The sequence below is a fragment of the Aythya marila genome, assembly GCF_965140915.1.
Source record: "Aythya marila genome assembly, chromosome: 5".
NCBI lineage: Eukaryota > Metazoa > Chordata > Aves > Anseriformes > Anatidae > Aythya > Aythya marila.
The window spans coordinates 15,791,534-15,806,363 of NC_139046.1; the positions used below are offsets into that span (position 1 = coordinate 15,791,534).

Genomic DNA, 14,830 nt, shown 5'->3' on the forward strand with positions numbered 1-14,830 from the left:
CATTTCATTGATTGAGAAGATAACAAATCTTCAGTGAAGTTACTGATGAGTCAGAGCCTGCTGAGTTACAAATAATTGTAAGTTCTCGTGCCCATGGCAGACTGGAGTTGTGTCTCATCTTGACAAGCCAGAAGCAAACTTAATTGGCACAAGCTGTCCTAGCAACAAAGGTTAAGCAGCTGACCTTGATAAAGCACCCACAGAATCATATGTTCTCATAAGGTTCTGGGCATTGTCTTAGTTAAAATGTGGTAAAAGGGTATTGTGTTGCCTGTATAATTGCAATTTACGGGGAAATTTTAAGTCATCATAGCAGATCAGGAAAGCAGCAGTCTGAACATTTTGGGATGTTATCCTGAAGTGAGTACATAATATCCATTAATGTAATAAAAATGTAGCTTAATAACTGATACCACTGCCAAAAATTATCATTAATAATTATGTGAGTTAAACATTTGCCCTAGTAAATCATATCCCATTATAATCGCATATATATACTAGCAAATAATGAATACCTAATTGTTATTATAATGAATCATTTTATAACTTTGAAGAGTGTCTTTTAAATGGAGCTGATATTTCATCACTTCATTAGTTTAAAATATTTTACACAAAGGTCTGTCCCTTGGCAAGTTATACTGTTAAACTGGAATGTTATGAGGGAGCCAGTGGAGCAAATTCTATTGAATCATCACTGGACATTTTCCTTTCCCTCTGGAAGGAAGGTATACTCTTATTTCATAGCTACTGTTGAAGGAAATGACTCTCAGTGGACCAAAAGGAGGGTTTGTTTTAACCCTCATTTTGATTTAGCAAGTTGCAGGTGCTGTTTCATCTTTACAGAGCTTTATTCTTTAGCACTGGCTGCCAAGTGCTATAGGCTTCAGGAGGGAGTGATGGTCAACAGCATCTCTGCAAGTGTTTGCCTACCATGCAGGCCTAAAATTCTGTGTGAAGACAGAGAAAAGTGCAGAGAAAAGACCAGTAACCAAGTGGCTTGCTTTTGTGACTGTGAGGTAGGTTGTACCTTACCTTTTGGCTTTCAGAGAGTTACAAGTGTACTCCAAGTGGTGATTGAGGACTTTCTGTTGGGCCTTTAGCATGGTGAAATGACTTGATCTGTTAACATGATATAATTGCCATTTTAACTATTCTATATTTTATGAACATTGCAAAAGAATCTATCAGTTGATAAATGGAATTTTATACTATTAGGATTAAACATACCTCTGGTTTGGAAAACATTTCACATTTTAGTTCCATTTCACTTCAGCCAGATCATCAATTTTAGCTATATTTCTCTTAGTGAAACCCAAATACAATTTGGAAAAGGAACCTGAGTGCACTAAGTGTGGGAATTACTAACTGGTCCCAGGGACATTTTCTAAATGATAGTTGAAGCCCTTCCAGCAAAAACTGAGCCACTGAAGTGATATAAGGAATAAACTTTGTAATATGTTATGCTTAGGTAGATGCTGTACACTAACAGAAGTATCTGCTACATAGTCAACCAGCTGTTCCCTAAAACTCAGACATGTGACTTGCAATGTCTTTCTTTGTAAACCGAACTCTTTAAAGCCATCTGTAGTTATCAATCTAAAGTGTATGTCTACTACAACCACTCTCCATATAGCATCTGAATGCCCAACTCACAACCCATTAATTTTTCAGAGATAGACACAAACCAGTGACTTAGAAACTGCTGCTACTAACAGATGAAGAAAATATTCCAAGTATTTCCAAGTCTTCTATTATCTGTGCTAGGAAAGTCAGTCTTCAGTTGGCTGAAGCTGTTTTTCTATTTGCTTCCCTGAAGGCACTAATTTGGAGAAAGTTTCAGCTCCAAGCTATGAGGTTTGTCCAGTCTTCACTATTGTCTGGAGTTTCCTGAGCTCTTTAAAAAGCCACTATCTAAGAGATAATATCTTAATCATAGCAGTAGTACTGAATTTTACTTGCATTTCATAGCCTTATTGTCTTTGATGGCACCATTCTTGTGAATACCGTTCAGCCTGAAGAAGTTGTGCAGATCTGGACTTTAATTTGATCCGTATATAGAACATTATAAAGAGAAAATCTGTCATCTTTCTGTGGGATGGAATCTGCCAGCCCTGAGGTATCTCATTAATCATTCTCTGGCAAAAGACTGGTCATCGATGTAGGAGCTTAGACGTCCGAAATCATATTTCATCTGTTTGGATTTCAGCCTAATTCATCCCTCCTTTGAAGGCCTGTTGACTGCAAGAGCTGAAAGATGGATAAGCTTTCAGAAGACTTCATGGTGATGTACTGTGACTCTTGCAAAAGAGGTGCCTTCCCTCCCTGTAGGAACATCAACAAGAGAGTCCAGGGTGCTGCTTCTCCCTCTCCACTAACCTGCTGGTGGGATCCCACGAGGGCCAATTAACCCACCAACCACTCACCCCTACCATGTCTGAAACAGAGAAGCTCTGTAAAGTTTGGATCTGAGACTAGTGGATGTGAAGCACTGAATATTGTTAGTGTTAGGCTCAAAAATGAACAATAATTGCTACAGAAGTGATCGGCAAGTTCCTGTCCTACCATGCACTGAAGAGAATAAGGTGCTTGCCCTGCCAGGAGGAATAGGCAGAGCCTATGGCCATGCCATCACCACCTGGTAAAGAGAAAGGAGGCAGCCTGAGGTACCAGGGCATCACTATGTTCATTTCTTATTCTGTCAGTGATGCTACAGCTTCATCCAACACCTGACAAAAAAAAACGTGTATCAGCAGATATGGGAATTAAAAGTCTGTAAGGGCTATCACTACATGTACTTAAAGTGTCCATAGGGGTGGCACTACCTTCCACCTGATCTTACTTTGTCACTTTTTTCTAACCAACAGTTTCTCAGAGAGATGCTGTTTCCCCCTCTCCATCTGATTCTCCCTCAGCAAGAGGACAGAATTGTTTTTACCTTGATGAAATCACACACTATTGATTTCTGTCCCAGACAGAAAAGACCACTGGTACCTGATAAGGCTCAGACATACCTGATAAGGCTCTGCTGTACCTGCCTTCACAGTGCTGCTGGGGCATGCCTTTCATCCAAGGCTGCCCGAAGCTCAGTAAAAGCAACAGCCAGTTTTTAAGGGTTTTTTAAGCACCTAAAAGTGCAGATAGTTTCTCAGTAGGCTCTCCAAACCACTTAACACCGAGTAAGGGTGCTAAGCCATGGCCCACTCCACCTTATTTTAGGGAGGATGATGCTTTCTCAGTGCTTATTGCTCAATGGTTGCTTGCTGCTGAGCTGAGGTGGGTGCTGGCCAGGAGGTCATGAGGGAGGACAAGGATGATTTTTACTCTTACCTTTGCTCCTCAACACTTGTTTCTCCATGGCATGCCAGAGGTCCTGCCACTGCAAACACAAAAAACAATTGCCTTTGTTTTTTTAACCTTGTTACGAGATGCACGTATAGATACTTGCAGAGATGCATGTACATGCACACGTGTATGTGGTTGTTGAGTATTGATGTGGAAATCTGTTAATCAGGTATTAGAGCACCAAAAAAGCAAAGGCAGACTCAGCACGATACTTCAGTGTTTTCAGGCCTCTTTCCTCCAGGATGCTCTTTTCACTGCTGTAACGTGAGGGGGTCCTGCGGTTTGCTGGGGCAAGCAGCTGATCCCCTGCACTTATATTCCCTTCTGAAGAACAACCCGTGCTCCCTGCATGCGTTGCTTGCTGCTGGAGAGCTGGGCTGTGTGTTTGTGCAATGAAGTGGATGGCACTGCGCTGGCGCATGTCTGTGCCTCTCAGTGGTGCCACTGTTCAAAAGAACTGAGGATCACTGTCCTCAGGTCAGGGCTGTGCTGTTGTTGTCCTGCCCCAGTCCGCTGCCTTGCTGCTGTACTTGCTTGAATACATGATCGATGAGAAAGCCAGGGAAATACTAGAAAAATACAGTTGAAGTACTTGTAAGGGAAAAGGTGCAATTTAAAGGTAAAAATTATTTACCTTATTACAGAATTGGGAAATTAATAGCAACGGTGCTAACACGCAGCCTTATGTTGCACATTTTATCCTTATATCTTGTACCTGTTTGGAAAGCTGGGACAACTGTCCCTGTCCTGGAGGAAAATTGGAGGACCTATGTCCTCAGAAGAATTTCTGTCCTCTACCCAGAGTGACACGCTGCCTAAGTAAAGAGAGGTTGACCCTTGTATCATAAAACTCATAAGGTTAAACTTAAGCTTGCATATCTGTATTCATGTTAAAGCGTCCTGGCTCTCAGTGCTCAGAACCTCTGGAAATCAGGTCACCTTCTAAAATGAATTCCAGAATACTTATTTAACAGCAAATTTTCAGACATTTGTGACCTGTTTCTTGAAGCCACCAGATACCTACTAATCTGATCGGCTCCTCCTGCATTTCGAAAAGCAGGCCACCAGACACAGCAACATGTGCCTGAGCAATGGCTCTCAGACACTAGGGATATGTGGGGTGTCAGCTCCCTCCATGCTGCGAAGTCTGGTGCTGGTTCAGATCACAGACAGCAGGGAAATGCAACAGTGCCCACCAGGCTTTCCAAAAGGACTGTACTGTTGCAAGGAGGAGACTGCCTTGCAAGCCACAGGTTTCAATTCTGATTTGCTTGGGACAGAAATCAATAGTGTGTGATTTAATCAAGGTAAAAACAATTTTGTTCTTTTGCTCAGGGAGAGTCAGAGAGGGGGAAACAGCATCTCTTCAGAGACTGTTGGTTAGAAAAACATGTGACAAAGTAAGATCAGAGGGCAGTGGCTGACGTGAGTGTCTGTTGTAAAGATAAATGCCAGAGCAGAGTGTTAACACAGAAACTAGCTATGATGTAATCTCCTTAAAAGCCTTTTTTCCACAAGGCCTCTAAGTGCTACTGCTTCTCCAGATCATGCTTTAGAGAACAGACTCTCCCTCCGCGCTCACTAACCCCACTGTCCTCCAGAGGACCTTGGCAGCTGAAATCATGTTTTGCTCCTATTTAGAGTCGTACCTCAGTTCTGCTGGGTCTCATCAGCTCCACCAACAACCTAATAGGATTAAAGCTGGCAGATCTGGTCCTCAGCATGTTGAGTGCTTGGAGCACAGACTTTCCTTTTCTAATTTTTTGATGCTCCTCTGTTTGCTCTGCTGTCTGCATCATCATTCTTCCACAAGCATGTAGGACTTGGAACTGAAATACTGTTCTTGCTCTGCAGCGATGCTGAAGCCAATATGTTATCCTACAAACTTAGTACCAGCCCGTCCTAGGAACATGATGGGATGCCACCTTGGCTCTGTCCATGGGTCTCGGCTGCACAGAGGTGCTGGGCATGGCATGCATCGGGCAGAGATCTGGCACCTGTATGGGAAGTCAGCCAGGGAGCTTGCTGCTTCCACCCCAGTCATGTAGTTATGACTGAAGCCAGTGTTTCCCTCTGACCCCCAAGGAGGAGGCAAAGTGAGCCAGAATGTAAGACTGCTCAGGAGTCAAAAGACATTCTGTTTCCTTGTTTTTTCACAAAGCTGAGATGACTTCAGGCAAGCCGCTTTGTTTCAATGTGCTTCACTTATGCCTGGGCGACTCATACTGTCATCTCGTATTATTTTTATTTTGGTATTAATGACAAGTTTCATTTTCTAAAGGACTCTAAAATCTGCCAGGGGAAAGCAGCTCATGAGACCTTCTAAGGTAGCACAGCAGCACTGCTGTCACTCATGACCTCCAGAAAACTGCAAAACTGCCCCTTTTTTCCACTTCTTGCTCCATCCTCCAAAACCATGCACAAAAATTAGCATGTTTCTTGTTTCAGAAGGAAACTATTTTTCAAAAGGGGGAGAGAGGTAAAGAAAGGAGTTAACTGAAAGTATAGAAAAACAGCATCTACAGTGTAAAAGCTGTGGGGGAGGGAATTTCTCCAGCATCATCCCACACATGTTTTTATTACAGCAGAAGATCCCACTGCACAGTGATAGCAGTACCCCCTTAAAACTGTAGTAGGAACATATGCACAGAGCAGCTGCCTGATATAAAGTTGTCTGCAACATAATGTGATAAACAGAAGTATCATCTGCTACAGGAATAGCTGATATCCACCAGTGTTATTTAACCTAGCTACTCAAGGGAGGCAGTAAATCAGGACAGGCTTTTTGCTGAGCACACCACTATTGCTTGGTAGTAGTTGTTTACCTGAGTAGTTCATGGCTTTCTGGAAATGGCCCTAAGTTTAGAAGCAACAGGAAAGGCACAGGACTAAGAAAAAGAAAGAGGAGAGGGGAGGAGAGACCAAAAAAAAAGGAAAAGGAAAGAAATAAAAAAAAAAAAAAAAAAAAAAGGAAAGAACGGAAATTGACATTTGGGTTTTGTTGTTTGTTCATTTTTCTCTGTATATGTGTACCAAAAAATTGCTGCAAATTTAGGCAGTTCTTATTATATATAAGCCAGTCTATTCACATCTTGTACAGCTGCAGCCATACTCTGGAGGTGAAGATGGTAGGATAGGATATTGCTGGTCTAAGAGAGTTCTTTGGACTTTCCTCACTGGGCAGCATCTTCCTCTGGTGCTTGCTCTCTGTGGCAGGATCTCAGGGAACAGGTCCAACAGAGTGGCTTTCTAGGTCAGTGCTCTTTGGGGACTGTCGTAATCCAAATCCTTTCCATGATGTTTGGATTTACTGGAGATGAATTTGTCCCAAACTGACTTCATCTGTTATTGAAGTTGTCATCCGTTCCTGCTTTACATTCCTGCTGTGTTGGCCCAGTCCCTCAAATTAATGATGGATGCTAATGGATCTGGCTTTCTGTGCTGCCCATCCTCCACCACATCCCCCCCATACTCTCTGAACAAGCAACAGCATGTCCTTCAGCTCAGGAAAAGCCCTGAGAAGTCGTGGTGTTCTGAGAATCTTATATTTTATTGCATTTGCTGGATTTAATTCACTCAGTAAGTACAGCTTTAGCATTTGGAGCTCTTCTTCAGAGCTTGCTTTGTTTCTGCTTCTCAGGGGGAAGCAAGGGAGAATCAGCAGCAGAGCCAGAGTCATATCCTGAACATTGTGCCCAGACACCTCCATGCTGGACATTTGAAAAGCCATGCAAGCGTACTACTGCGTATTGGGGAACCATCTTGTTCCTCCAAGGTGGTCTGCTCCTCTATGCCATTTCTTTTCTCCCAGGGGAGCATAGGTGCCGTTGGGGCACCAGGAGGGGTGCAGTCTGGCCAAAGCTCTCCAGCCACCAGCTAGATGGGTTTGGTTATGACCATGGCTCACCACCGGGCAAAGGAGTGGCCCCACAGCCTATGTGGCCAAACCCAGGTTATGTTTCTGCTGTGCGGTCTGGAGTCCGAGCAGAGAAGGTGATGGCTGTCTGCAGGCTGTCCCCAGGGCCATACCCAGGCAGGGAGGGGGCCCAGCCTCCATGGCCTGTGCTGATACCAGCCCTGCCTTTGGCCTGCAGTTTGATGTGCTCCCGCAGCTCCCCTCTGGCTGCTCAAGCGTGGCCTGGTGGTGTTGTTCACAGGCAACGACTGTGAAGGGAGGTTGATGAGGTGATTTTGGGACCTGCCAGGGAGACAGCGAAGCGCATCCATTCATATCTTATAGAGCTCCTATATCTTCAAAATGAATTGTTTTAGACTCATGTGGAGGTGCCCCAAACGTGAATGTTTGTGTTTATGTTCAGCTCGTGCCAGGAATCTCAAGTGCTGGGCAGAGGGAGCAGAAACAGCAGTGGAGGACCCACTGCATGGTACAAATATATACCTACTGCTTTCTGCTTTGGGGAGGGGGCTCCAAGGCCCCCATCTCCTGGTCAGCCTCATCTCACCCATCCTCACAGGCAATTTTCCCCCTCAAATCCACTAATTTTTTTGGATAAGGCCCAAAGAGGACACATACTACTCCTGTTCCTGAAATGCTTTTTAAAACCAACAGCTGAAGATCTATATTTGTATCGAAGTCTAACAGTACCCCACATTTCATTAGATGGCTCTTTGTGAGAGATTTGTTTTTCCATGCTGGCCACCTCTCCCTCTTAGCAGCTCAGCGTGCACAGTGTGTTTGTACCACACAGGCTATCCAAACACATCTGTAACTGTTCCTACGTGACGAAATGCAACAAACAAGCAGGGGACACTTGAGCTGATGCTGACTCATGGATCTCTCCACATTGCCTGGGGTTAGGTAACAAAATCTGCACCCAAAGAGCCCAGAGCCATCAGGGGACTGAGCTCCCCACCTTCAGCAAAGTTTGGAGCTGTGCTTACAGGCAGCATCACATGCTGGGAGATGGTGGGAGAAGGTCCTCAGCTGGCACCAGTCTGGGGACTCAGTGGACTTCCACCAGTTTACATCACCTTAGCTCTTTCTCCCCTTTTTTTAATCTGTCCAAGGGTTCATTTTCATGTACAATTAAGTCAATTGTCAATTGTACACTCACTTTGGATTCATTTACATTCCTGGAGGGAGCAAGGAGGGGCTACAAGAAAGTAGGTGGGAGACCTCAGGCCCAGCACTGCAATCAGCTTTCTCAAAAAAGAAGTGCACATGTGATGGAGGCTCTCCTTGTTTTTCATCTGTTACACAACACAGTGCTTTTGGAGTCGGTGCCCAAGTCCTGGTGTTTGTGTGTGTGTAACTGTTGCTCTGCAGGGCTCTGTAGGGATTCCTGCCAGCCCCAAAGTGTTTCACATTAATTAGGAGATGCATTGGATCCCTCCATTCCATCAGGGTTTGAATAAGACACCTCAATGTGAAGAGACCCAGACTGCTGCAAATCCAGCATCTCTCTCCATGTTTAACCAGACACGAAGCATCCTGAGAGACATACGTGACATATGTATGGGTCAGCAGTAATGCATTGCCTGTATCACCAGTTCCTTTCAGGTTCCAGCCAAGACTGACAAAACACTTGAGACCCTTGGAATATGAGCCTGCCTTCAAAACACAGTCCAACTTTGCTTCCAAGCAAGCAAAATAAAATTGTGTGGCTGATTCAGACAGCCCTACAATAGCAAGAGGAGTGCTGCAGGCGTAGAGATGGATGGGTTTAGCCTGTTGTGAATATACAATATTAAAAATGGGCAGATGTCTCATAAAGATGATTACACCAGCACTCTTGACCTTTCTGCAAGAACAGAAATAAAAGCGGGAGGAAAAACAATAACCGGTTTTGATTTATCTTGAAAGTGCTCTTCCTTTTTTAGGCATGAAGTTAGTGTTCTTGTAGGGAGGTGAGGGGGCACCGTCACCCCTCCACATCATGTCAGCACGTACTCACCAGCTGCTTGGGACCGAGCCTGTGGCAGACTGACACGCTCAGACCCTGGCCAGAGGATGCTTCCCCTGGGACTTTACGTGGGAGCATGGATCGCTGCCTCCCCTATCTATTTGCTGGCTCATGCCTGTGTTTTGTTTTGTTTTGTTTTGTTTTGTTTTCTTTGTTTTGTTTTGCTGGGCTGACTGGTGAGTGATGGCCAGGACAGAAGGGATAAGCAGTGCCCTGGTGCTGCCTCCCTTCCTCTGCCCCTCTGGTGCTGTGGAGGGCTGGTGCTCAACCCAGCATGGTCCCTGTGTTGGAAAGTAGCCCTTACTCCCTCCTGGCAGGCTTGGGGCTGTTAATTTCTAGTGTAGTGTCATTCCCATGCAAAGAGCAATTAGTTTACAAGCAATATCGCAATGGAAATAGTAATCCTCAACAAAATAAATAATGGGAGTGCTAAGTCTCCAAAATCTAAGCTTTATGAAGCACAGCTGTGATCACTGAAGAAAACCTGAGGATGTATTCAAGGATTCCAACTCCCATCTCTATATTCTGTTGCAGGCAGTACAAGTACATGTTGTTTGTATAACATACACACAAGCACTTAATGGTGATCCAAAAGACATGACTAAAAACAGCTTCATCACTGACTGGTTGTTCTGTTTATTTTTTGTTTTGTTTTGAGCAACTCAGGACAATTCTGAGAGTGATCCACACTGAGATTTGCTAAAGAGAAAGTAGATATTTCTTTATAATCTTATGGAAACTTTCTTTCCAGTGACGTGACTATTATTTTTGTGCCTGGACATTCAGGGAAACCCTCTGTTGCTGAGCTAATCTTTCCTGGCATGCACGTTTCTGGCTAGACCCATTTGTATACAAATGCTTGCTAACATTAGAATTGGAGCTGTGTCTTTATGCTGAGACTCCAAAACAAATTTAGTCAAAGAAAGCGTGTGAGTTTTATGTCACCACAAGCACCCTTGAATGTACTCTAAACTTACTTTACTCTAAATGTACTTTTTCATGAGTTAGTTTTCAAGAAATTGGATCCAGCCACCCACAGGTCTGAGCTGCGTCTCAATCCATTGTATTGATATGTTGTTTATTTAGGCTTGGTGCTGTTGGGAGTAAGGGAAGGCACTGCTCTCTAAAAGTAAACGTAACCAAAATCTGTACTTCATGAATTTTAAGGCCAAGGGAAAAAAAAAAAGGCATTGTGCTCTTCTGTACTTCCCAGAAGCAGAGCATTTTCTTGACTTAATGCTTCTTTTGAGTCAGTGTCTGCAGCTGAATTTAGATTTCTTTTAGGAAAAGTAAACAGTCTACCTTAAACTATTTTCTTCAGTGAAATACTCCACCAGACTTGATAGAGTATTGAAATGGATAATTACCCTTAATGATAATAATTATCTTATTTCTAAACTAAGTATACTCAGTCTCCACTTGTAGTTGAGTACATTCCTGAGTCATTTACAAACTCTACCAGTATCTAGCCCCATATTCTGGGGGGAAGGAGGGAGTCACTGCTGAAAAACAAATTCTCCCAGTAGTGACTTTCCATGTATAGGTAGACTTTGAGACATAACAGGCCCCTGGCTTTTAAGTCAGTTCATCTGTGCTAAACTTACTATGTAGCATTACAGTTTCATAGCTTCAACATCATGTAGAATTGCATCAAATGTCATACCAGAGTCTAAGTTTATCACACCAGCACTAATATATGTATTTACCAAACCATTAATCTCCTCAGAAAATATCTGGTCTCTATGCTGTTTAGTATCAGTTACTTACTTTAATACTTTATTAATTGAGTGAGATCTTCAATATTTTGGCAGGATTTTTGTCAGGATGACAGACTGCAATTACTTAGCTCACCCTGCTTAACTTCTTTAAAATGTCAGCACTTTCCTACTACTTCCCACCCAACAGTTTGTTCAACATACAGACCAGTGCTTCAGGGCTTAGGAGAAAAAGCACGTTTTCCTTGAGTTGCTTTGCACTGTGAAAGTCACTTTCTTTGTCCAGCTGGCAGATCTTGAGACCAATGAAGAGCAAATGGGAATGAGTGGAATCAGGAGCTGGTCATGCTGTGAGCAGTTGAAGCCACTTGTGTGAGGCCAGTGGTGGGGGCTGAGGGTATAGATGTTGTGGCCACACTGGCCAGCCCTCAGCTCTTGGTAGCCCCATGGTGATTTTTCTATATTGCAGGCAATGACTTCAGAGCTGGGATGCTGGCATACCAGCTCTGGGCATCACAGGGAGCAGGTCAGGACTTCAAACTCCAGCCCAGAGGAGTGGAGACATCAATGTCTCCCTAGCACTGACAGCCAAATGGGGGCCCTTCTGAGGACATGGCACTTTCCTGGGCACCTTGCTGATGCTTTGGGAAAGTTTGCTCCAAGCTGACTTTCTCAGCTGCAGCTCATAGGCATGCAGCACTCCTGTGCCTTGCGCCTGGCATATGGGACATCCAAATGGGCCAGGCTTTGTCTTCCCATTAGTATGAGAGGATTAAAGCAGCTCTGTTCTTCCTCAGAGGGTAATTGTGAGGAGAAATGCATTGAAGATGTAGAAATGTCACAGTAATGAGGGCTGTATGAATGCATACTGAGGAAGGCAGAAACTAGCACACAACCAGAAGCTTATTGGGAAGAGTGGATGTGTCTAAGGAAAACAAGATTACCTAGCGTTGCAAGAGTAAGCATTAGAAATAGAGGATATTTTTTAACGCTGTGTAAACCACCAGCTACAGGCTTTGACTGCTTCCACTGTGATTTCTTGCGCTTCTTTCTGAGTGCCTGGTGTGGACCACTGAGGAAGGGAACGGAGTTGTGTGAATTAGGGGTTACCTCTACATCAGCAACTCTTATTTCCTGTCGTCAGTAACTACATGTAGGCTGTCAGGAGTCATATACACTATTCTGTTCCGAATGTATCTATTCTCCATGTAAAAATCCCGTGATAAATCATGAAGGAGCACATGCTACAAAGGCACACGAGAAGTGTTGCTTTAGACCCTTTCTCTGCCATTTGTCAGTCTCATTTGTTGTGCTGAAGAGCAGTCCAGTCTCACCATCTTGGTTTGCTCTGTGACTAGTTTGGTTGATCCTGCACTGGAGGAAGATGAGCCTACCAGTCCCATTTTGTATGATTGTATCTAATTGTATGTGGCATCTGCTGACGCATGTGTTTTGTTTGATTTCAGTGGAATGATTTTTGTTTCTCAGGGCAACATCAAGAGGGTAGAGTTGGCCCTAAGACTGCATGCTCGCTCATACAAACATTTTCTCATCTTTGAAATCCCCTCTGTTATGTTAGAAAATAACAATATTGAAATAATTCAGAAAATATCAGCTCATATCACAACACAATAAATAGTTCCATCTATACTGAAAGCTGACATCATGGTAAGAAAGCAGAAATTCTGTTGCTGAAGTGAACTCATTGTCAGAAGAGGATCCAGTAACCCTTAGTTCTACAAATCACTTGAAATCTCAGCTTTGTTTCTTTTCTCCTATTGAGGAAAACAAAACAAAACAGAACAACACACACACAAAAGAAGAGCAAACAAACAGAAACAAAGAAAAACACCCTCAGAGTCAATGTATGTATAGTAATTTGAAGTCAGTATTTGCTAGGCAAGTATGATCATAGTGATAGCATGTGCTGAAGGCTGATGCACCTGAGAAACGTGAGCACTTCATGCACCAAATGGTGAACTGCCTATAAATTATCAAGCTGATGGCTTGATTATTTTGATTGCTTCTTTATTGCACCAGGAGCTCTCACCTAGTCTAAGATGCTCCTGCAGATTTCTCAGGATTAATGTTATCGGTTCTTCTATAATCATACCAGTGGAAAGAAGTGCACAGTAATTGTGTACTTCAGTATTTATCTAGCAAAGTATGTCAATGTTTGTTCCTAAACATAGGATGCACAGAGGATGTCAGCCCACAATAAATAAGTGTGATGACATATTTTAGTTTGTACAGCTGTTTGTGATGTGTACAAAAAGAAGTACAGAATATAGGATATATCTGATCATATAATTAGACTTAAAAAGTGCCTTTTGCTATATTTGATTCTCTTATCTGCTTTATGAACATGCAGATTTAGTTATTCCCATTAACTGATTTATTATTAAACTTCCTTTAGCAAGACACAAATTCTCATGGAGGTTACGTGACTGTGTACACTGGGGGAAGGGGCTCTTCCACCTCTGCAATAACCAGTACTGCTCTTGGCGTTGTCTGTTGTTCACCATCCTTCAAAAAAGGTGTCCCTTAAAGCATGGGGAAAAAGAATATAACTCTGGAAGAAAAGATTTGAGCTAAATGCCACCAGTATTACTTCTGATGTAAAATAGTGCTTGTTTTGAGTAGTATTAAATGCACAGTTCTAGCCCTAAGTTGAATAAGAAAAATGCAATAACAATTACTTATTCTTTCATGAGTTAACATTTCGTAAGGTTAACATTTCTTAAACATCGGACAATTTAATTGGAAGGAAGTTTGATAGCCACAGTCCTCTAAAAGCAATTAATAAATGTAATAAAATTCCTGTTCTTTTAAAACAAATTCCCCCTCCTTGCTCCAAGGTTACAATGATAGCGGCTGTGATACTGATTGGTAGGCACTGCTGCTGCTCCCCGATAAACCTCCCCTAATGAGGTTTGAAAGCCTACCCTTATCAGCATGACGTCTCTCTAAGACTAAGGCTGATGCAGCAGGAGATGGCGACTGTGGAGGGGGGAGAGTTTTTCTGCGGGTAGCAGAGCTGAGCCTTTCTCCTCTGTGCTGGGTGCCAGCCTGTGAACAACACTGGAACAGAGAACTCGGCCATCTGGATACCATGGCAAGAAATATCTAGTACCAAGCAGGGAGATAGACTGCTTGAGGCAAAATAAATAAATAAATAAATGTCCTAAACATTAAATAACCTCTTCTTATATATCGGTTGACCTGGCATAGTGCTATTATATGGATGACTAAAGTGTATCTGATTATACACTACATATGTGGGAGAATTCATGCATTTTTCCACACTCTCTTTACAGCTCCCAAGTCTACCTTCTGCCCCACTGAAGAGACCTGGTGGCCAGGCCTGGTTATTATCATTGCAGTATGCTGTGCCACACTAGTGTTCCTCTTTGTAGTTGTCATCATTTGCTACAAAGCCATAAAAAGGTAAGACTACAGATGCTTTTAATATGTTCTGTGTAATGCAAACCCACAAAGACTGACCTAAGTCTTTGCTAACACCTTGGTTTCTTCAAAGGCATCCTAAAGGCAAAATGCAGACAGAGGCATCCTATGCTCAATGTTTTGGTTTTGTTTGGTGGTGGTGTGTTGTGTGTTTTTTTGTGAAAGTCTCTGTATGTACCTTTTCCTGCATGTGTAAAGGACAAAGTTCAATGCACAGCCATGGGCATGAAGAGGAGAAAAATAAATAAATATGGGACAGAGCCTCAATTTTCAGATTAATGTGAACGTTAATGAAGTTATAATGCTATAGGGTGCTGAGTAATGTCGATAGGTTTTTGTTTTAAAATGTACACGTGGGATGTGAGATTTTTGACCCAGACCCAT

General features: G+C 43.0%; 1 protein-coding gene across 2 annotated transcripts in view; it reads left to right on the plus strand.

Moving 5' to 3' along the window:
* PRIMA1 (proline rich membrane anchor 1) overlaps positions 1–14,830 on the plus strand; it is a 52,987-nt gene that overhangs the window by 13,668 nt on the left and 24,489 nt on the right. For both annotated transcript variants that reach the window (XR_014317623.1, XM_082761793.1), the window contains exon 3: positions 14,299–14,428. Coding sequence is in view for 1 of the 2 variants with exons in the window: in XM_082761793.1 (XP_082617919.1) it covers positions 14,299–14,428 (130 nt within the window). In the remaining variant the exon portion in view is untranslated. The remainder of the gene's footprint in view (positions 1–14,298; positions 14,429–14,830) is intronic.